Source organism: Phalangium opilio, unplaced genomic scaffold, assembly GCF_054372755.1.
Source record: "Phalangium opilio isolate 3A_F unplaced genomic scaffold, DU_Popi_V2 ptg000209l_1, whole genome shotgun sequence".
In the NCBI taxonomy this organism is placed as follows: Eukaryota; Metazoa; Arthropoda; class Arachnida; order Opiliones; family Phalangiidae; genus Phalangium; species Phalangium opilio.
In genome coordinates, this window is record NW_028324217.1 from 6,547,085 (window position 1) to 6,570,858 (window position 23,774).

A 23,774-nucleotide genomic window follows, 5' to 3' on the forward strand; every position below is an offset into this window, starting at 1 on the left:
AACACTGCTTTAATTTTGGCGTGCAAAAATGAAAGAGCAAAAACGGCGCTTACTCTTATAGAAAATGGTGCATATGTAAACACAAGAAATAACAATAATGAGTCACCATTACGTTTGGCGTGCAATAAAAATCTCACGGATGTTGTTGTATCTTTACTGCATAACGGAGCAGACAAAATCGAAGTTGATAACGATGGAAACACTGCTTTACACCTGGCCTGCAAAAATGAAAAAGGAAACCTGGCTCTCATTCTTATAGAAAATGATACCAATATCAACGTGCGTAATAAGGAGAACCGGACGCCATTAAGCTTTGCTTGCGAGAGTGGTCTTACCAAGGTTGTTGAATCTATAATGCATAATGGAGCTGACATTAACGAAGTTGATGAGGATGGAAACACAGCTTTACACCTGGCCTGCAGAAATGGAAAAAATGGCCTAGCACTCGTTCTTATAGAGAATCATGCCAATGTCAATGTGCGTAATAAGGCGAACCAGTCGCCATTAAGATTTGCTTGCGAGAATGGTCTTACGAAGCTTGTTGTATCTTTAATACTTAATGGAGCTGATGTTAACGAACTTGATTATTATGGAAACACTTTTCTAAACCTGGCCTGTCAAAATGGGGAAAGAAGCATGGCGCTTACTCTCATACAAAATGGTGCCAATGCGTCCCTCCCTAATAAAGCCGACTGCTTTCCGTTGAGTTTTGCTTGCGAGAATGATCTCAGCGACGTTATATTATCTTTAATACATAATGGAGCCGAAGTTAACGAAACCAATGGTTTAAATGACGATACGGCGTTACATTATGCTGCGGCAAAAAATCATAAGAATGTCATCAGAAAGTTGTTACAAAATGGGGCTGATATAAATGTTTTAAACAAAAATGGCAAGACACCATTACACTTGGCTTTGGAAAATCAAAGTACCGACGCCGTTGAAGTAATACAAAGTTACGCCGAGCGATCCGCTAACACACCAAAACTAAACCCAGGTCAGAGTTCGGCTTCGAATAAATCAGGTGATGTGGTCAAAACAGATAAAAATGTCGAAAAAGAAAAGGTGAATCAGAAATTATTACAATTTGATAAAACTTTGCGAACGATATTAACGCGATTGGAAAGTTTGGAAACGAAAGCTAAATCAAATGATCAAGTAAATTTTAAAAATGTTTTGGAAATTGCAGGAATTGAATCGAAAGAAAACCAGGATTTAGATTTAATTTTGTTAAGATTAGGTACAATTTTGGGTTTATCCCTGCAAGATAAAGACAACATCATCAGCGTACATCGACCAATTAAAATTTCACCTGCCACCGACAGTGCTTGTGCTGCTAACAATTGTTCAAACGTAATTGAAGTAAAGTTTCGCACGTTCGAAACGACTCAGAATTGGTTGAAAGCTTTCCAAGAAAGAAGGTCTTCGGGAATCGTGTCGTCGGCTTTGGATCCTTCCTTGAAATCGGAGAAGATTTTCGTCAATCAGAAGTTAACGCTTTACAACAAGAAACTTCTGCATCGCGCCAAAGAATTCGCGAAAGATAAGGGCTATAAATTCGTTTGGGTCCAAGATGGCAAGATACTTTTGCGTAAAGACGAAAACAGTCGCGTCATTAGAATTGAACGTGACGCGGATTTACCGGTCTAACTATAGCATCAAGTATATATTATTATTATTCAGATCAAATGGTTCATTAAAATTGTAACTTAATGAAAATAATCAAAATCTATATAAAATTATTCGTATAATTCTTATGAATTGATTTTATTCAAAGGATAATGAAATTGACTCAAAATAATTTGAAAGTCCCTTATGATTGATAAAATGGCATAAAAATCATTACAATTGTAACGTAAAGAAAATTAATAAAACATTTATAAAATTATTTGTACAATGCGTATGAATATATGTTGTTTGAGGGAGAATGACACACAATAATCTTAAAGGCGCTTTAGATTGATAAGTGGGCACTGAATTCATTATGAAAACTTACCAAAAACATTATGTTTATTTTATTTTAATTTATTAGTTGATATGCTAAGCTTAGCGATAGTTTTAAATAAAATAATAGTGTATTTAAATGAAACTAACCATGGCTACCTCAAAAATAAAGGAGCGCGGACACTCTCAGCTGAAAACGTCAGCGTCACGTGGTGTTAAGGTAGTTTATAAATCAGAAATTATCGTAATCTTCTTTGAAAACAAAATGTTTTTTTTTTCGAACTTAAATTCGAATTAAACGGCTCGAAATTCTTTAGAAAGTGGTATCAATTGATTCTAAAAGACCCTGTTATTAAATTAAGCCTTTATTTGAATTAACGCGAATGAAGCTAAATTGACCATTCAATTAATTACTTGCAGAGAAATTAACACACAGGCTGAATGGGGCCCTCTTAGGTTATTTCTCCTGGTGCCAAGAGGCAACGCCAGACGGGGCCCGAGTTCACTGCAGGCGGAGGGAGTCTAGCCGACTCGCGCTGCCTCTAGCGGTGCGTCCTTCCTCTCTGGAATTAATAGAATGTTCTAGTATTAATACCTCTCTATTATTTCACGTAAGATATTATAGAAAAACGTCTTGGTTTGAACAAAGGTGGAAAAAACGAACGATAAGACTGTGATGTTCATAACCTAGGATAGAGGGCGATAGCCTCTCCATATTTGGGAGAACTAGTTTTCCCTCTATCTTATCTATTTGTCGTAAACACAAGTCAGTAGCGCGCCCACCTCTATGCTAATAAGAACAATCACTGCTCCTAATCTCTAGTCTCCGGTAAATAAAAGATTATCATATAATAAATGGACTCTTTAATCAGTATTAGTCCCTCTTACGTTTAGACTATATGAGTTAGTTAGATTAGTGATATAGTAAGGAAATTAGAAATATATATATGAATATAACAAAGACTGCGGTTTATCAATTCATTGAAGTTCAGGTATAGTGTGTTACCACGAACTTTGTAGTGACGTCACATGCTCTTATCTCTTACCTTATTTTCAGGCGACCATATTGGCAGTCGCGAGACGTCGTCAGCTTGGGCAATACAAATTCGGGGCCCAATATTGACGTCACAATTTCCTCCCCCCCAGCTTCGCGGTAGCACACTATTGAAAAATTTATTTTATATTGTAATATCAGTCGAAGCCGTCGCATCCGCCGGACGAGAAAAATAAATTGTAAACAAGATGGCCCAAGGGTTGGGCTCATAACAGTAGGCACCTCGTACCGTACTTAACAGGCGTACAGAACATTTGCGTGAATAACCCCTCGATGCGTTATCTTTAAAGGGAGGGTGAAGGGGAAAATCAAGTGATTTTAATGGTTCTTCTACTAATTATAAGACCATTCTGCATAGTTAAAACATCCAGGAAATATCTCCGAATGATTTTAAAATTCGAATAAGGTTCAGGTTTTATTGATAATTTGAAATAAGGACCTCCGAGCAATCGCGTAACGCTCTGCCTTCTTGTTAACAAAATTCTCGTGGCACGCTCCATGTCAAATGAAATTTATCACGAGATTTGATATAATTTGCGCGCGATGTGTAGAGCGTGCAACTGAATTTTGTTATTAGGAAGGCAGGGCGTTACGCGATTGGTCGGAGGTCCTTATTTCAAATTGTCCATAAAATCTTAACCTAATTTGAATTTTAAAATTATTCAGAGGTATTACCTGGATGTTTCACAGAATGATCTTATAATTTGAAGAATAATCGATAAAAATCACTTGATTTTCCTCTTCACCCTCCCTTTAACTGTTATAAAATGATTACCCCTAATTACAATAGTGTGATTCGAGTGGAAAACGTGAGTGAGTAGCCACTCGATGCGAAGCCTTAACAGCGCTAAAATTATTACCCGTAACATATGCCTTGCCCTTAAAAGACATACAGAAAACTTGAGTGAGTAGCCCACGATGTGCATCCTTTCACACTGGTAAAACGAAATGTCTGTAAGAAGTATAGAAAATGAGAGTGTCTAGCCCCTCGATGCCCTGGTTCCTAAAGGATGGGGCATTTAAGCCTGTAAAGATCGTCCCCGAAACATTTTAGCATCATGATTAGTTTTTAGCATCGTTTTATTGAAATTAAAGTTGTAAACAACACAACTTACAGATATTTCATAGGGGTGTTGGGTGAATGCGTTTCATTTTGTTTTGAATACTCCTTTATCTAGTTCCTTTTGTTTGACGTTCTGATAAAAGTAACTTACAAAAAAAAGAAATAAAAAGATAAGCTGTTCGGTAAACGCCCACCTAATTTGACGAGCTTAAAAGAATTTTATTTTCGTCTACATTAACATTTTGGAAAAACCGCGCTGCATCGGCTGCATTTTCGTTTATCGCAGCATCGCAGTAAATAATTGAGGTATGTACACATTTTCATAGTTGTCTGATTTTGGTTCAATATTTTTCAAATCGAAGACTAATTTTTAATCAATGCAGGGTGGTACTTGCGTGAAGGTTTCAATACAGAATACAACACCGTAAACCGAATTCGTGCAGCCTAAAAGCGTTAAGAATATCTACTAAAGATGGCTCAAGGGAAAGATAGACGACTGTATGACGCCGTTACTAATAGAAACCTCGATGAAGTTTTAAAGTTGATCAACGAAGGAGTGAATTTAGAAGGCACATTTGATTATGGTGAAAGAACGCCTTTAATCCTAGCTTGCAATCTTAATGCAACGAATATTGCTCTAGCTCTAATTGAAAAAGGCGCTAATGTTAATGCGCGTAGTAAAGATGACAATACCGGATTAATGTACGCATCTTTTAGGGGAAATACCTCAGTGGCAACATCGTTAATAGGTAACAGGGCTGACATAAACGCAGTTAACATATTTGGAGACACTGCTTTAATTTTTGCGTGCAAAAATGGGAGAGCAAAAACGGCGCTTATTCTTATAGAAAATGGTGCCAATGTCAACATAAGAAATAACAATAATGTGTCACCATTTCGTTTGGCATGCAATAAAAATCTCACGGATGTTGTTGTATCTTTACTGCATAATGGAGCAGACATAAACGAAGTTGATAACGATGGAAACACAGCTTTACACCTGACCTGTCAAAATGGAAAAAGAAGCATGGCTCTCATTCTTATAGAAAATGGTGCCAATGTAAACATAAGAAATAACAATAATGTGTCACCGTTACGTTTGGCGTGCAATAAAAATCTCACGGATGTTGTTGTATCTTTACTGCATAATGGAGCTGACGTTAACGAAGTTGATAACGATGGAAACACTGCTTTACACCTGGCCTGCGAGAATGGAAAGGGAAACCTGGCTCTCATTCTTATAGAAAATGATGCCAATGTCAACGTGCGTAATAAGGAGAACCGGACGCCATTAAGTTTTGCTTGCGACAATGGTCTTACTAAGGTTGTTGTATCTTTAATGCATAATGGAGCTGACATTAACGAAGTTGATGAGGATGGAAACACAGCTTTACACCTGGCGTGCAAAAAAGGAAAAAATGGCATGGCACTCGTTCTTATAGAGAATCGTGCCAATGTGAATGTGCGTAATAAAGCCGACCGCTTTCCGTTGAGTTTTGCTTGTGAGAATGATCTCAGCGACGTTGTAGTTTCTTTAATACATAATGGAGCGGAAGTTAACGAAACCAATGGTTTAAATAACGATACGGCGTTACATTATGCTGCGGCAAAAAATCATAAGAATATTATCAGAAAGCTGTTACAAAATGGGGCTGATATAAATGTTTTAAACAAAAATGGCAAGACACCATTACACTTGGCTTTGGAAAATCGAAGTACCGACGCCGTTGAAGTAATACGAAGTTACGCCGAGAGATGTGCTATCACACCAAAATTAAACCCAGGTCAGAGTTCGGCTTCGAATAAGCCAGGTGATGTTGTCAAAACAAACAAAAATGTCGAAAAAGGATTTGAAAAGATGAACCAGAAATTATTACAATTTGATACAACTTTGCAAACAATGTTAAGACGATTGGAAAGTTTGGAAACGAAAGCTAAATCAAATGATCAAGAAAATTTTAAAAATGTTTTGGAAATTGCAGGAATTGAATCGAAAGAAAACGAGGATTTAGATTTAATTTTGTTAAGATTAGGTACAATTTTGGGTTTATCTTTGCAAGATAAAGACAACATCATCAGCGTACATCGACCAATTTCAATTTCACCTGCCACTGACAGTACCTGCGCTGCTACCAATTGTTCAAACGTAATTGAAGTAAAGTTTCGCACTTTGGAAACGGCTCACAATTGGTTGAAAGCATTTCAAGAAAAAAGGTCTTCAGGAATCACGTCTTCAGCTTTGGATCCTTCCTTGAAATCGGAGAAGATTTTCGTCAATCAGAAGTTAACGCTTTACAACAAGAAACTTCTGCATCGCGCCAAAGAATTCGCTAAAGATAAGGGATATAAGTTCGTTTGGGTTCAAGATGGCAAGATACTTTTGCGTAAAGACGAAAACAGTCCCGTTATTAGAATTAGACGTGACGCGGATTTACCGGCGTAACTGTAGCATCTAGAAGGATATAGGGGTGAAGGAGTCTTCGACTGCCCGTTCTTAGAGCTCAGGTTTCGGCCTCTCCGATGGGAGATTCGTTCAGGCGCACCTAGTTAAATTGGTTACGCGCATCACGTGACCACGCAAATCCAATTAAAAAAATAGCGGGTTTTTCATGCTAGCTTAGGCCTTTGAAGCAACGCCGCCTATATTACGTGTTCACTGCACATGTAGAGATATTTTTTAATTTTATCGGGCGTTAACTCGACCCTCCCACAGGCTTTAATCCACCTTAAACACTTATCTAGAGTTTTTGGTGTTGGGAAAGAGTAAAAGACCGTTACCTTTACTTCAGTTTTATCTAAGAACCATAATTTACTATTAATAAAAAATAAAATAATGATAAATGTTCCATTAAAGCACTAAAAATGCAGCGCCTTTAACAAAAATTAAAACAAACGAACAGACGACGCCCGATGACGATGAGCGCGGAACAAGGTGCGCGGCTAAGAATCTCCCAGAACGGACGATAATCTGTAAGCGCGTTTCAATGGGAAAACGGGCAGTCGAAGACTCCTTCACCCCTATATCCTCCTAGGTAGCATCAAGTACATTTCATTATTTTTCAAACAAAATGGTTCAATAAAAATTGTAACGTAAAGAAAATAATTAATTAATAGCGATTTCCACTGACTGCACTAGAGCACTCTAAGTGCACTCTCGGCGCGTTTTCGTCCGCCACTGGGAACACGAGTGCAACACGCGCCCAGAATCGCGTTTTCCACTGACCCCAAAAACTGCCCGAGAATTGCTCTTTCGTGCTCTGAAAAATTCGACGGAGCGACGGTGCTCGAGTATGACGTAATAAAATCAAAATGGCGGACCACGCGGTATCTCATAGAAGACAGGCTCTCGCTTATGCTTATTTCTGGAATCATCTTCTGAAAGTTCTGAAGATGAAGAATACGAGGTTTTATGATTACTTTAAAGATATTACGCCTCGTCCTAAAACAATAATTATGTCAGAGAGGTTGTCGATCATTACTCAAAATAGATTTTTTGTAAATTAATTGAAATGTTAATTCTATTAATTGGTTTCAGCCCATTTGCGTCAAGATATACACACTTAATTACAATTTCGTCTCAGGCGCCAATTTTGATTATTCAGAGCGCACTCGAACCTCTCGATCGTGTTCCACTGACGAAACTATTCTCTCCAAAACTCGCTGAGGGCAGTTACGTCATCCTAACCCTGAGAGCACTCTTTGGAGCAGTCAGTGGAAATCGCTATATAATTAGTTGTATAATTCTTATGAATTGATTTTATTCAAAGGAGAATGAAATTGACACAAGATAATCTTAAAGTCGCTTTAGACTGAAAACGACATTAAAATAATTAGAATTGTAACGTAAAGAAAATGAATAAAATCTCATAAAATTATTTGTACAATGAATTATGAATATATTTTGTTTGAGGGAGAACACACAATAATCTTGAAGTCGCTTTAGATTGATAAGTGGGCGTTGAATTCATTATGAAAACCTACAAAAAAATACTGTTTATTTTATTTTAATTTATTAGTTAATATGCTAAGCTTAACGATAGTTTTAAATAAAATAATAGTTTATTTTAAAGAAAAAACCACAAAAAATCTAACCATGGCTACCTCAAAATTAAAAGAGGGCGCTCTCAGCTGAAAGCGTCAGCGTCACGTGGTGTTAAGGTAGTTTATAAATCAAAAATTATCGTATTCTTCTTAGAATAAAATGTTTTTTTCGAACTGAAATTCGAATTAAACGTTACGAAATTCTTTTGAAAATGGTATCAATTTATTCTTAAAGACTCTGATATTAAATTAAGCCTTCATTTGAGTTAACGCGAATGAAGCTAAATTGACCATTCAATTAATTACTTACAGAGAAATTAACACACAGGCTGGATGGCGCCCTCTTAGGTTATTTCTCCTGGTGCCAAGAGGCAACGCCAGACGGGGCCCGAGTTCACTACATGACTCGCGCTGCCTCTAACTGTGCTTCCTTCCCCTCTGGAATTAATGGAATGGTCTATTTATACCTTTGTATTATCTCATATAAGATATTATAGAAACACTTCATGATTTGGTCTAAGGTCGAGAAAACGAACGATTAGACTGAGGTTTATCAATTCATTGAAGTTCAGGTATTGTAAAATTTATTTTATATTGCAATATCAGCCCAAAACGAGAAAAATAAATTGTAAAAAAATAGATACACGTCTTAAATAGTCCAAGCAAAGATATTAGTGAATTACTCCCGAATTGTCTTTGAAATTGTGAATATTTTCATCTAAAGAATTTTTAGAGATCCTACTCCGTCTTTATAGAGGTTCTCGAATTTATGTACCTGGTAAATCGGTTCTTATGGTAGAGACGGCGGAAGGAGCCGCGTTACCTAATTATTTTCCTCCGCGTATGGTGAGGTTCTTTCCTAGGAGCTTAGAATATATCGTGTACCTCGCCCGGGCTCATGTTACGCAATTCATGTATGAAGCCTTGGAAGCTATTGATAACAGTGACATATTAAACACATTAATCTGATTGGTCAAGAACTAAATTTCTGAGATCAAGATGCAACTTGGATAATTCGTATTTTTCTAAGGAAAGAAAAGTTTGTTGTTAGGAAAGATTTTGCCTATTTGGTGATGAACGAAACTGCATGCTTGATATCAGAAACACAAGGTTCATAAGAAAGGTGGTTTAAGTTGAGTTCTTCTAAAGGTTGGGTCCGAGAATCCCCAGCCATTAAGTCTGTAAATAACTTCATATTACAAAACTTGAATATTATAGTTTAATTACTAACTCCTAATCTTATATATATATTCACTTTACAGGCCTAGGCCTTCTGTGGTTGCCTGTAACGTCTGTTACTAAATAAAGTATTATTATATTTGAGAAAGTGTTTTGTTTCTTGGTATGGTTTTTTATGTACAGACGTAACTCGATAGCAAATTTGACCAAACTGCGTGGCGAATAACAGTACTACTAAGGCAAGGTTTCAGCAGTCGTTTGGTTGAGTTCCTCAAGGTTGGGTCCGAGTCAGTCAAGCCCTATAACATTTTAGAATCATGATTTATTTTTAGCATTGTTTTATCGAAATTAATGTTGTAAAAAAATTAGGATCTGAAACAGAACATCATGCAAATATTTCATAGGGGTATTGGGTAAAGAGTAACCGTTGTTAACGCAAGTTTAACACGTGCGTCCGTCATACGTGTTTAGTTTTGTTTTGAGTACCCCTTTATCTAGTTCCTTTTGCTTGACGTTCTGATAAAAAAATAAAAAGATAAGTTCATCGGTATACGCCACGTAAATTGATAAGCTTAAAAGAATTATATTTTCGTCTACATTAACATTTTGGAAAAATCGCGCTGCATCGGCTACAACTTCATTTATCGCATCATCGCGGAAAATAATTGAGGTATGTAAACATTTACATAGTTGTCTGTTTTTGGTTCAAAAGTTTTCAAATCGAAGACTAATTTTAAATTAATGCAGCGTGGTACTAGTGTGAAGATTTCAATACAGAATACAACGCCGTAAACTCAATTCGTGAAAGCTAATAGCGTTAAGCGTATCTACTAAAGATGGCTGAATGGAAAGATAGACAAATGTATGACGCCGTTTGTAATAAAAACCTCGATGAAGTTTTATATTTGATCAAAGAATGGGTGGATTTAGAAGGCACATTTGACGATTATGGAAGAACGCCTTTAATCCAGGCTTGCGAGATTAATGTTACGGATATTGCTATAGCTCTAATTGAAAACGGCGCTAATAAAAATGCACGTGATAAAAGAGGCAATACCGCATTAATGTGGGCGTCTGCACGAGGAAATAACTCCGTGACCAGTTCGTTAATACGTTACAAAGCTGACATAAACGCAGTCAACAAAGATGGAGACACTGCTTTGAATCTAGCATGCAAAAGTAGGCAAACAAAAACGGCACTTATTCTTATAGAAAATGGTGCCAATGTAAACGTAAAAAATAATCAGAATGAGTCACCATTACGTTTGGCGTTCAATAATAATCTCACGGATGTTGTTGTTTCTTTAATGCGTAATGGAGTTTATGAGGATGGAAACACTGCTTTACACCTGGCGTGCAAAAATGAAAAAGGAAACCTGGCCCTTATTCTCATACAAAATGATGCCAAAGTGAATGTGCGTAATAACGAGAACCGGTCGCCATTAAGCTTTGCTTGCGAAAATAATCTCATCAACGTTGTTGTATCTTTGATACATAATGGAGCTGACGTTAACGAAGTTGATGAGAATGGAAACACTGCTTTACACCTGGCCTGCAAAAATGGAAAAAATGGCATGGCACTCGTTCTTATAGAGAATCATGCCAATGTGAATGTGCGTAATAAGGCAAACCGGTCGCCATTAAGCTTTGCTTGCGAAAATGATCTTACCAAGATTGTTGTATCTTTACTACATAATGGAGCTGATGTTAACGAACTTGATAAGGAAGGAAACACTGTTTTACACCTGGCTTCTCAAAATGGTAAAAGAAGCATGGCCCTTACTCTCATACAAAATGGTGCCAATGTGACCATTCGAAATAAGGCCGACCGCTCTCCGTTAAGTTTTGCTTGCGAGAATGATCTCAGTGACGTCATTGTGTCTTTAATACATAATGGAGCCGACGTTGACGAAACGTTCGGTTTAAATAACGAAACGGCGTTACATTATGCTGCGGCTAAAAATCATAAGAATGTCATAAGAAAGCTTTTACAAAATGGTGCTGATATAAATGTTTTAAACAAAAATAGCAAGACACCATTACAATTGGCTTTGGAAAACCAGAGTACCGGGGCCGTTGAAGTAATACAAAGTTACGCCGAGCAATGCCCTAACACACCAAAATTAAGCCTAGGTCAGAGTTTGGCTTCGAATAAACCAGATGATGTTGTCAAAACAAATAAAAATGTCCAAACAGAATTAGAAAAGGTGAACCAGAAATTAGTTAAATTTGATAAAGCTTTGCGAACAATGTTAACGCGATTGGAAAGTTTGGAAACGAAAGCTAAATCGAATGATCAAGAAAATTTCAAAAATGTTTTGGAAATTGCCGGGATTGAATCGAAACAAAACGAGGATTTAGATTTAATTTTGATAAGATTAGGTACAATTTTGGGTTTATCTCTGCAAGATAAAGACAACATCATCAGCGTTCATCGACCAATTAAAACTTCACCTGCCACTGACAGTGCCTGCGCTGCTACCAATTGCACAAACACAATTGAAGTAAAGTTTGGTACTTTGGAAACGACTCAAAATTGGTTGAAAGCTTTCCAAGAAAAAAGGTCTTTAGGAATCACGTCTTCGGCTTTGGATCCTTCCTTGAAATCGGAGAAGATTTTCGTCAATCAGAAGTTAACGCTTTACAACAAGAAACTTCTACATCGCGCCAAAGAATTCGCGAAAGATAAGGGCTATAAATTTGTTTGGGTTCAAGATGGCAAAATACTTTTGCGTAAAGACGAAAACAGTCGCGTTATTAGAATCAAACGTGACGCGGATTTACCAACCTAACTATAGCATCAAGTACATTTCATTATTCTTCAGACCAAATGGTACATTAAAAATTCTAACGTAAAGAAAATAATTAAAATCTTTGTAAAATTATTGTATAATTCTTTCGAATTGATTTCAAAGGAGAATGAAATTGATTCAAGATAATCTTTAAGTTGCTTAAGATTGATAATACACATTAAAATCATTAGAATTGTAACTTAAAGAAAATTAATAAAATCTTATAAACTTATTTGTACTATGTGTATGAATTGATTTTGTATGAGCGAGAATTAAAATGACATACAGTAACCTTAAAGTCGCTTTAGAATGATAAAATGACATTAAAATCATTAAGAAATCTTACCAGAAAAAACATACAGTTTATTTTATTCAAATTTATAAGTTGATATTCTAAGCTTAAAGGTATTTTTTAATAAAATAATAGTGTATTTAAACGAAAAAAACTCATAGGAAAATTCAACTATGACTACCTCAAAAATTGAAAGTGTCAGCGTCACGTGGTTCTAAGGTCAAATTGGTCCACGTTTTTTGTTTCACAATGGTAGTATAGTCTGTCAAACGAAAGAAGAGCCCTGAGAAATTTGTCCAAATTGATGTCGCCACCATCGACCCCATAGTACTTTATCAACTTGTTTTGTTTTGTAATATAGTCTGCTATAAACAGATAGGCTTAATCGCAATAGAACCAATACATTTGCAATATATATTTAATATGTTTATGTTTCATGGTTTTTTACGATCATCGAGTATTAAAGAATATAAAACAAAATTAACGACAAGACACCAGTTTTATCTTTGTTGAACTAGCATTGCAATATATTTTAATGACATAATAGCAGACTACATTACAGAAGACAATTGACAAAACAAAACAAGTTGATAAAGAACTATGGGGTCGATGGTGGCGACACCAATTTGGACAAATTTCTCAGGGCTCTTCTTTCGTTTGACAGACTATAGTCAGAAATTATCGTTGAATATAACTCTCAAGAAGAATTGTTTTTGAAAACTGAAATTCGAATTAAACAGACCCAAATTCTCTTGAAAATGCCATCTACTTATTTTAAAAAAACATGTTATTAAACCTTTAATTGAATTACGCGTATGAAACTTATTCGACCATTCCATAAATCACTCAAGAGAAGTCGACACACAGGGCCGGGAGGCGGCCGTCTTATATTACTTCCCCTGGCGCCGTGAGTGAACACCAGACGGAGCTCGAGTTCACTACACGCGGGAGCCTAGCCGACTCGCACTCCCTCTAGCACGTGCTTCAAGGCGAGAGGGAAATAACCCAAAGAAGGAGGTATGGCCCCTGTGGTGTTTGCTTCTCTCCCTGAATTATTGGAATGGTCTATATATACCTTCGCCCTAACTCAGATAAGATACAACAATATCTTGCAAAACCCTATTTTCATTTTCCAAGAACACTTGAGAGGTTTTACTTACACAACGTGACAGTGTTGATAAGATAGTATAATTTGATAAATTTATATTTCTGCAAAGGATTTTCTTAATTACGGGAGACGCATTATTCCCAATTTCAGCAACACTCAAGTATTATTTCCAAAAGTTAAAGAAGAACGAGGTAAGTTTGTGCCATAATCCTTCTTTTAAACACCACAGTTTAAAGCAAAGGGCGGCTCCGTTGGTGCCCCTCAAAGATGGCTTTCCTACTACACAGTGGCTAAGCCTGCAGTAAAGGCTAGTTAAGCCAAAGGTTGGAACCACTCATGCCAAGAAGTGATATCTAGTTTATTAGGGGGAAGGTATAAATTCGCCACAGTTCCAGCTTTATATCCAGTCCAAACGTAGGTCCGGAGTTAATCCCCGTCTCATTGGTTCTTGAAAGCTCAAGTCAGCGCGACGCGAATGACGAAAATTGCGTATTTTCCAACTGAGGAGAGGCGAAATAGCCCGGTCTCCTTTTACGTCCCCCTTGTATTTTGAAAGGGGGACTGGGACTAAGGCGCGCGAATACTTAGGCATCTTATAACTTCTACCGAATAAACTTGATATCACTTCTTGATCATAACTAATGCATTAGGTCTGATTGGTTCCTGTCTTTGGCAAGATAAAATTCCTGTCCAGAAGACTACCCAGAATGCTACGGGTGGTAATGGAGCCGCCGGTTGCTTAAGCAACAATCAGTTGAAAGAAATTGGAAAATTTTACTATAACTGAAGAACTATATACTTTACAGGATTACCAAATTCTCAAAACTGTTTTTCGATAGTCATGGAAAATTCCAAAGAAAAGTCCTTCCTGGATGCAGTACGTTCTGGCGACGTTACGAAGACTGCAACCTTATTGGCACAAGGATGCAACATTGAAACCAAAATGGGGAACGACAACACCCCTTTAATCTTTGCCTGCACAACGGGACTTTCCCACTTGGCGCTTGCTTTAATTGAAAACGGTGCAAATGTGAACGCCAATAACATCTTCGGAATGACACCCCTAATGTACGCCTCTTCCAAAGGATTAACTGACGTGGTCACTACGCTAATTTACAACGGCGCTAATGTTAACGCTACCAACAGGGACGACTTGGAAAATAGCGTAGGAATCAATGGTGAAACGGCTTTACACATAGCAGCGATTTGGAATTGCCCTGAAGTCGTTAGTATTTTATTGTTAAACGGAGCTGATATGAATATAGCTAATAAACACGGTAAGACACCCTTGTACATGGCTTTCGATCACAAAAAATCTGAAACTGTTGAAGTTATTAGAAGTTACGCCGAGAGACAGCGAGCAAACGCTGTAAAAGCAGCCCCTGGTGCTAGTGCTTTGAGAAAACCCGAAAATTTAGCCACAATTAAATCTAATTTCGAAAAACAGTTGAAGGAAATGAAAGATGAATTCAACCTGAAGATTACCGACTTGCAAGGTCAATTGGAAGAAACTCGTAAATATGAAATCGAGTTGCAAAGAACCAATCTAAAGTTAGAAGAACATCAAATAAAAATTAACCAATTGGAAAATGAGCTAGACCAATACGAGAGAAAAGGAGCTGTAGCTTTAGGTTACCAAAGCTCGTTAAGCGCTCCTTCGCAATCGAATGGTGCCGAAACCCGGGACGATGAATTCGTTGAAGAACAACATGGAGCCAATAAGAAAGTACAGTTATTAGATACAAGAGTAAAACAACTAGAACAGGAACGTTTACTTGATACATTGGAAATTATCGGTTTACCGTATAGAGAAAATGAAGACTTGCATCAAATTGTAGCGTCGGTAGAGTCAGCTCTATCTGGATTAATTATTAGTACTAATCTAGGCTATAGCGTTCATCGACAAACCACTATTGATGGCAGAAAATCCGACGTTATAGAGTTGAAACTTCCTACTGTTGAAAAGGCAAAGCGTTTGCTAAAATGTTTTAGAAAACATCCTATTAAAAATAAACCATGCGAAATAATTGCATCAAGCATTAGACCACCGCTACGCTTATTGGACCCAGAAGCGCAACCGCATATTCCATACGGTGACAACAAAGTTATCATTAGACAAAAATTGACGTCTTACAACAAGAAATTACTACATCGAACGAAGGAATTCGCCAAGGAAAAAGGTTATAAGTTCGTTTGGATTCAAGATGGAAAGATTCTACTGCGCAAGAACGAAAACGGTTCAATTATTAGAACAAAATGTACGGCGGATTTACCAAATGAATAAATAACGTCGAGTAAGACTAATTTGGAATAAATTATGAAATTAACATACTGAGTTTGTATTAGATTTTAATCAAAAAATATTATAAATTTATAAAACAGAAAGGGTGGTAGGAGCGAAGTGCAGCGGCCTCTATGGGTGATTTTGAGTCGAAAATGTTAAATGACAATTATTTCTGCACATGCTCACCTCTCGAGAATTTGACCCCCTTTTTACCCTCGCTCTACCAGTGAAAAGGTCTATAAGGGCCACCATTAGAGTGTTTTAGGGATGACCCTTTAATTAAAGTAGTACTGTCATTCAGCTTTTCAAGGGGTCAACCTTAATGCACTTTAATCATAACTTGTTTACAGTATCCCTTAGTGCAAAATGTCATAGTTACAGATGGGAGCTGGTAATTTGCCGTCCGTAAATTACCGGTAATTCAAGAAATTCCGCGTAAATTACCGATTTATATCTTAGCTTAATTTTAAAATGCTAATTTACCGTTAATTTACGTAAATTACCGTGGTAATAAGCCTGTGAAAATATGAAATACCATAAATTACGGTAATTTTTGTTATTCCAAAATTTTAATCGGTAATTTACCCGGAAAATTACCATTTTTAAAATTACGGTAATTTCACATCTCTAGTCATAGTAGTTACGTTTTCGACTCAAAAATTCAAATAGAGCCCACGTACTTAGGTTCTACGAACCTTTTTGGAAATCGCTAATTTGGATCTTCACGAGAGTTTATTTCATTTATCAAAAATAAAAGTCATGTTTAAATTTTAACTTCGTTCAAATAAAGTTATTTGAGTTATAATAATCCCAAAATAAAACAAATCAAAGAAAGTTCTTATTTTTTTTTTAATTTGAAAACTGAAATGGACATTTTGACATACCCCTCACGGCAAAAGATATTACTAATCTAATGACGTCACTACGGCGGGTCATATTAAACAGCGCGAGCAAGCTTCAATGAAGTATACTTTTTGTATTTAACTATAAACTTTTTCTCCTTGTCTAAAATATATCTTAAACACCGGAATAGGACCTTTCCTTTCAAAATACCACTTCTCTAATTTCCACTGCTTATTTTTAAAGATTTAAAAGCAAAAGTTTTAAAAGAAAATTATCATATGGCGATGAAGAAGCCGCAAACACTTAATTTTTTGCAGTTCTCACCAAAACAGAAGAGCCATTGAATTCAGGTCAAATCCGCTTCTAAATTCTTCTTAATTTAGAATTATCCTCAAATTTCGTTTTATCCGTTGTCTCTGTCTGTCTTTAATTCGTAGGCAGGTTCTAATATTGTAAAAAAAACGTGAAATACGAATGATTTTCTGGGGACATTTTGTTTCTTGTTTAAAAATAGAGGAAAATTTATTAAGAATTACCGTAGTTAGTGTTACGGAGATCCGCCAGGTGGGCCTACGCTTCTTCAAAGTAATACAGTATCTCCGACCCAAATATTGTGGTTATACAGTCATATGTTTCTAATGGCGGTGGGTGTTGACCATATGATTTATATTATTAAGGATTTTAACGACTTAAAATTTGTATTAAAATCATTATAAATTTAGTGATGCTTAATTAGAGGTTAAGTATAAAGTTAAAATGTTAGTTTGTTGACGTTTCAACAGGCTTAATGGGTAGGGGTTCCCAACCTTGAGAAGAACTCAATCAAACTATACTTCTAATGAACCTTAATTTCTCTAGTGTTACTGATATCAAAAGTATATAGATATAAAAACCAAAAGTACACTTCATTAACGATTCCCTGCCTTTGGCTGTAGACAACATGTGAACTGAGAAACAAACTACACTCCTCTCCACCCTCTACATGAACTAACCAATAAGAGAAGAGCTTCATGACGTCATAGGTTTATAGAAATTAATACATGAAGCTGGCGATCCAAGCGTTAATTTTTGGTACAAGAGTTACTAGCATCTGCTACTTTATGAGAGCCTATTCATGGTTTGTTCCCTGTGCCATGGTCGGGAAGGTAATAATACGCAGAGGGGATAAAGTAGGGCTCCTGATATTACACGCCACGAGCAAGTTTCAATGAAGTGTACTTTCTGTTTTATATTTATATACTTTTGCTGATATCAGTCATGCAGTTTGGTCAAACTGAAATTTGACTGTTAATAAATAACAAACATGACACTATCTGAAATATATATATGATAGGGTGTTTGTAATAAGTCTGGCATAAATTAAGGGGGATGTTCTTGAGCGATTTTGAGTCGAAAATGTTGTATGGCATTTTGCCCTAAAGGCCACCGTTTACAACTTATGATTATAGTGTTTTATACATGACCCCTTATTAAATTAAATTAAAAATCATTGTCTTTCAGTTTCTGAATTAGATTTAGGCGGTAATCCCTAAAATACTCCAAACATAACTTGAAAACAGTGGCCCGGACGGCAAAGTGCCATTGAACATTTTCGACTCAAAATCTCCCAGAGAACAGCCCCTAAAAATCTGACAAACCTTTCAGAAGCACCCTGAGTGTATTCTACATCAATGTAAATCTGACTATCTATGTATCTGACTGATAATCAACGCCCAGCCCAAACCGCTTGCAATAGAAGGCTGAAAATTTGCAGGAATGTTACCCATAAGTAGTAGGCGCGTACTAAGAAAGGTTTTTTCAATCCGCCGCCATCTTAAAAAATGGCGCCCAGAAATGTAAAAAATCTTCTCTATGCAACAAAGTCCGCGCGTTTCAACTGATTTCGCAAATATTTAGTACACTGGTTTCCTTTAACCTATAGACGGGATGAATGGTCTTTCGGGCTCGATTTGTTGCCATCTTTTAAAATGGCGGCCAAAAACTTAAAACCCTTCTTTATAGAATAATGTCCGCGTGAAAAATAATAAAAAAATGTCCCGGCGGGCTGACGGGCAACGCCGAGTGCCTTCGCTCCTAGGGTGCTACAAAAATATTAGTCATCAGTAAAATCTACCCATTCTTTATATCATTTTGATGGTAGTTCTTATTACACGCGAGCGACGCCGCGGGTAACAGCTAGTCATGGTATAAGATGCATACTCTTGTGATTAAACTCCAGGCTCCCATTTGTGTAACGAATGGAATGGAGCCCAAAACCTTTTCAAATATTGGGTAGTGTTTATATATCCGTAAGAAAGTGTAATACCAATTTCAAACGAAAACAAATTTCCCTTGTAAAGTATTGACCTGGCCTATTTGAGCAACTTGTCCCTCGTTTTAACTTAAATAGAAAGCTGGGGAATTCCGTAGAAAATGAAAGTGGTTTATCGCATTAATTCAAATCTTCAAGAATACCTTATTATGTTATGATCAGTTAAAAAAAATTCATCGGAAATTTCACTTGTATCCGGCAACTTCTTAGGCATTGCGTAAAGAGGTCAGTGACAGCCCCAATGCGCGCGAAAGTACCGTTAGTCTTATTCCTCGTGAAGGGGAATTTCCCGCGCTTTTTTTTAGTGACGTCGTTGATAACTGACTTAGACATAAGCCTTTTATCAGTAAACTTTATAAGTGATACCACTTATTGAATATCGGTGTTTAAGTCAACCTAACTTTATACTAGCGATGAAGTCTAATTACAACGAAGCTATCTTTTTAAAGGGATTCTAAAAGCTCCAAGATATATTTTATATCGTCATATGTGTATCTGCGAAAAATCTTTGTTTGTATGTTTGTTTGTTAAATCGGTTGATAATAGGTAAAAATCGGTTGACAATAGGTAAAAATCGGTTCATAATGGGTAAAATCAGTTAATAATCGGTATAGATCGGTTAATAATCGGTAAAAATCGGTTGATAATCGGTATAGATCGGTTAATAATCGGTATAGATCGGTTAATAATCGGTAAAAATCTGTTGATAATCGGTTAGTAATCTGTTAATTATCGTCAATAATAGTTAAAAATGGGTTAATAATCTTTAAAAATCGGTCAATAATCTTTAAAAATCGGTTAATAATCTTTAAAAATCGGTTGATAATCGATTTCATTGGAGTAAATAATCCGTCGATATCGGTTTCATTGGAGTAAATAAAAGGTCGATATCGGTTTCATTGGACTAAATAATCGGTCGATATCGATTTCATAGAGTAAATAATCGATCGATATCGGTTTCATTGGAGTAAATAATCGGTCGATATCGGTTTCATTGGAGCAAATAATCGGTTGATATCGGTTTCATTGGACTAAATAATCGATTATAGCAAAACTTCGATATCGATATCGGTTCATTTACGATATCAACCATCAATAATAAAAATTTTGTTTCTCTGTATAGTTTTAAGTATCCATTTAAAACCACAGTATATACAGTTAAACCAACTTGATACCATTTAATGAAAGTACGCCGCTTGTCTTGTCTGTCTGCAACACTGGGTTTTCCACAAAATCAATGAAGGGAGAACAAATTATAATTTTCCTCAAATTATGGGAAACGTTTACTTTTTATTTTTTTCTAAGAGGAAAATTATCTTTGAAATTACAACTGCGTGTATTGTTATGATCCGTTTTGTCTTTTTCGGGGTGTCTAGTTTTATTTTTAGGTTGGGAAAAACCCTCTGTCATTATAAATAAATGAATTACGTCATTGCTTAAGAATTTATGGTTTGGGAACAAGGATTTGATTTAAGAAGCATTGTGTAATTGATTCAAAAAAATCGAAGATGGGTTACATTTCATAGTTATGTCATTGTAGCCTTCTATTTTAAATTTCTAATAATGTATCGATTATTATTCTAGTTTCAAAAGGAAATATATCCTAGGCTTACAACGTGTTTGTTATGTTGAAAATTGAACCTTGAATCTGTGTTTAGTTTATGCAGGGTGTTTTTGATAAGTCTGCCATAAATTAAAGTTTGTGTTCTTTTGGGGTGAAACTGAGTGGATAGTGTCAGGCATACCAAATTATTTTATAGGCCTTAGTTTCAAATACGTGTAAAATTGCCTACAGCCTACTACACGTATTTGAAACTAAGACCTAGAGGTCCGCGCACCCGAGCCAAAAAACTCGCGGATATTTTAAATCCTGAAGATCCTGAAGTTTTTTGTCTCTTGTCAGTACGCACAAAGCTAGGTTACATAGAGACCTAGCTTTCCGCGAGCTGACAACTGATGTTGTAACAGAGTATATACAGAATAAGCTGTCGTTCGAGATAGGGAGTTGCCTATCCTATAGCGTGAAAACAAATTTCCTAACGCGCATTATTTTTCCACGCAGTTTTGTACTACGAAATTTACGATCACCAAGCCCCTAATTGTTCTAAGGCTACGAAATTAATAACTCAAAATTTGAACTGTTTTGGTAGCAGAAAGGGAAAGATAACTTCACAAAATAAAGCGCTGATTGGTCGGCCAAAGAAGTTGGGGAGAAATCGAGACTTCACTTTGTCAATATCACACTCAGAACTACGCAAGGTTTCATCCACTTGAATGCCTCACGTTTTGTTATTTCTATTTGCCTTTGCTACTAGTATTTAAATAAAACTTTACAAACTTTTATCACACCCTTTTTGACGAGCAAACGCCATGACAGATAGTCATTAGAAGGTTCCGACTTCCACATAAATGTCGATAACCGTTAGCTGAAACTCCCTTTTCTCTTTAATAGGACCAAGCTATAGAATTTCCTTAAATGTCCATGATGTTAAAATATAATATGTATTTTGCAAAATTATTCAATACAACTTCAACTCGATATGAGTGACCCGGACAGCAGAATGTCATAGAAAATTTTCTATTCAAAGTAGTCCAAAGAACAACCCCCTTAATTTATGACAGACTTTTCGGAAACACCATGTAGTATTTGGATATCTTATAGACCATTAGATTAATTACGTACAGTGAAACCAACACACAGGCAGGAGTGAGGGAGGCCGCCCCCTTAGGTAAGGGTATATCCCTCACGCCAAGAAGTAACGCCAGATGGAGCCCGAGTTCACTACACGCAGTATAGGCTAGCCGACTCGCGCTGACTCTAGCGGTTCATGCTTCTTGGCACGAGGAAATTAACCCAAGATGGTGATCTCGCCTGCCCCTGTGCTATTTGCTTCTCTGCAATTAATGGTTTTTAGTTTGAACAAGACCCTATGTTTGTTGCCAAGAAGTAAAACCAAAGCTTCACCCAAGCATTCTAAAATTTACTGCGCATTACTAGATCATAAGTTCATAAGATATGTTCCATAAGCATTACCAGGGCCAGAAATAAGCACAGGGCACTGGACATTGTTCAATAAAATTTTAAAATGTCCCATAAGTTTTCTAAAAACTAAGGGGGTCACTGGACATTTTGACCAATAAATAAATCTTTCGTAGTTTTCATGGTTTGACTATGAAGAAGCGACGGTAATTTTGCACAATCCAGTGGACAATGTCCTATAATTTTTCCAGTCTAAGGGTTGGTCACTGGACACATGTCCTATAAGAATTTTTCCTTATTTACGGCCCTGAGCAATGACCCTAATAATGCTATAGACTTACAGACAGAATTGAAGTCCCACACTCGGTGGTTAATTTTGCAGTCCATCTAGATTCCTATTTAGTCTGCATTACTAAGCCTTTGACTGCGCCTCATCAGGTGTATGTCGCTTTACCTCGAATCTATGACCTACGTCACTTCATGACAAGCTACAGTTTGTAACCAGTGACAAACTTATGGAACACATCTTATGAACTTATGCTAGATGCATATCGAATTCCAAATATGATCTTATAAATAAAGTTTAAAATTGAATTTCACAAGAAATAAATAGAAAATTCAAAATAGTGTTAATAACATAACATAAGCGAGAGTCGTCAAAACTGGGAGAAGAAGTTTCAAATCTATTCATTTTCCTTTTTGGGGAGGACAAAGAAAATATATAGAAAAGATGTTTGCAACTTTCTCGTCCGTGACATAGACTAGGGTGAAAATTGTTGGGAGGGGGGATATAACGGGACTTTATTTTTGGCGAATCTGTGTTACCGGAGGTGAATTCTAATGGAGGATGGTTACGTAGGTATCGAAACAAACCGGGGGTTTTCCTAGCCAGATGAAGTTTGACCCGATTTTTGGACCAGGAGTATTTAGAGCGAAGTTTCGGCTTTTCTTCGTTCAAATAAAGATAAGACACCGTCAGTGAGAGACGCTAAAGGGGCTTCAACACTATGCTTTTTTAAACAGCTAGTGTTATAAGAAAATAAATAATAAAATAAGAACATCATAAATTAGACCTGAAAGTGAATTAAGGTCTGATTGGAGGGAGAAAGTCAACAAGCGGAATATAACAAATATTTGCGACAGAGGTACGTACATAATTTTTATTTACTTGAACAGGGAGTTATTTGCAAATACTGTTAATGTGGAATAGCATATTGGTTAGCTTATCCCGGTAGCGATTATGTCCTAAACCGTTGGACTAGGTGTCAACAGTGAACGTGTTGAGTATTTATGTGGTTTGTTATCTTAGAAAGCATTTAGATTCCCAAAGGAACCGGTGAATAAACGGGGTTTTAATAGTTGTAGTCTTCAGAATTACTGATTTTATTCGTCAGTGATACAGTTTCTAGTTTCCAAAACTATAGCACAATCAAACCGAAGGAGCAAATTAAAATTTTAAATAGGAATTAGCTCAGTATTTCAAATTCAATTTTAGTGGAAGGTCCAAAAACCGCTCGCGTTTCAGATAAATATCGTAGATTTCGTCTCAATATTAAAAGCACGGGCAACTAAGCTATCCCTTGTCAGATTCAACAACTCCAAACTCTTTTCAATATGTTGTGAAAATGGTGCATTATGACTTCCTGATCTAAAACAACCTTGATATAAAAGAATGGACTTGACCTTGGTTTAATATTTCCCTAATACGTTAGTAGAAGAGATGTGTTTTAACGAAGTGGCTATTGAAAGGTACAAAACATCAAAAATAACCGAACTAATTCAATTTAAAATCAAGTTAACTTTTTGATACCCAAGATAATATGCAAACCTTTTAATTGAAATTCTTCAAAAATAACAGTGTTAAAATTACAAAAATATAATTT

General features: G+C 36.4%; 1 protein-coding gene across 5 annotated transcripts; it reads left to right on the forward strand.

Moving 5' to 3' along the window:
* Positions 1–2,654: 2,654 nt before the first annotated feature.
* LOC149618720 (uncharacterized) lies at positions 2,655–7,949 on the forward strand. 5 transcript variants are annotated; one of them, XR_016375195.1, is made up of 5 exons: positions 2,655–3,256; positions 3,789–3,902; positions 4,177–4,367; positions 4,445–7,525; positions 7,597–7,949. XR_016375195.1 is itself a non-coding variant. In XM_089854179.1 (5 exons), the coding sequence occupies exon 5, from the start codon at positions 4,534–4,536 to the stop codon at positions 6,502–6,504; it is 1,971 nt and encodes a 656-aa protein (XP_089710305.1). In that variant the 5' UTR covers positions 2,655–2,936; positions 3,002–3,256; positions 3,789–3,902; positions 4,177–4,367; positions 4,445–4,533; the 3' UTR covers positions 6,505–7,949. The 5 variants fall into 5 exon arrangements, 4 of the variants coding, with proteins under 4 accessions (XP_089710305.1, XP_089710304.1, XP_089710303.1 ...); XM_089854179.1 differs by having other exon boundaries at positions 2,655–2,936; positions 3,002–3,256; positions 4,445–7,949; XM_089854178.1 differs by having other exon boundaries at positions 2,655–3,241; positions 4,445–7,949.
* Positions 7,950–23,774: the final 15,825 nt, after the last annotated feature.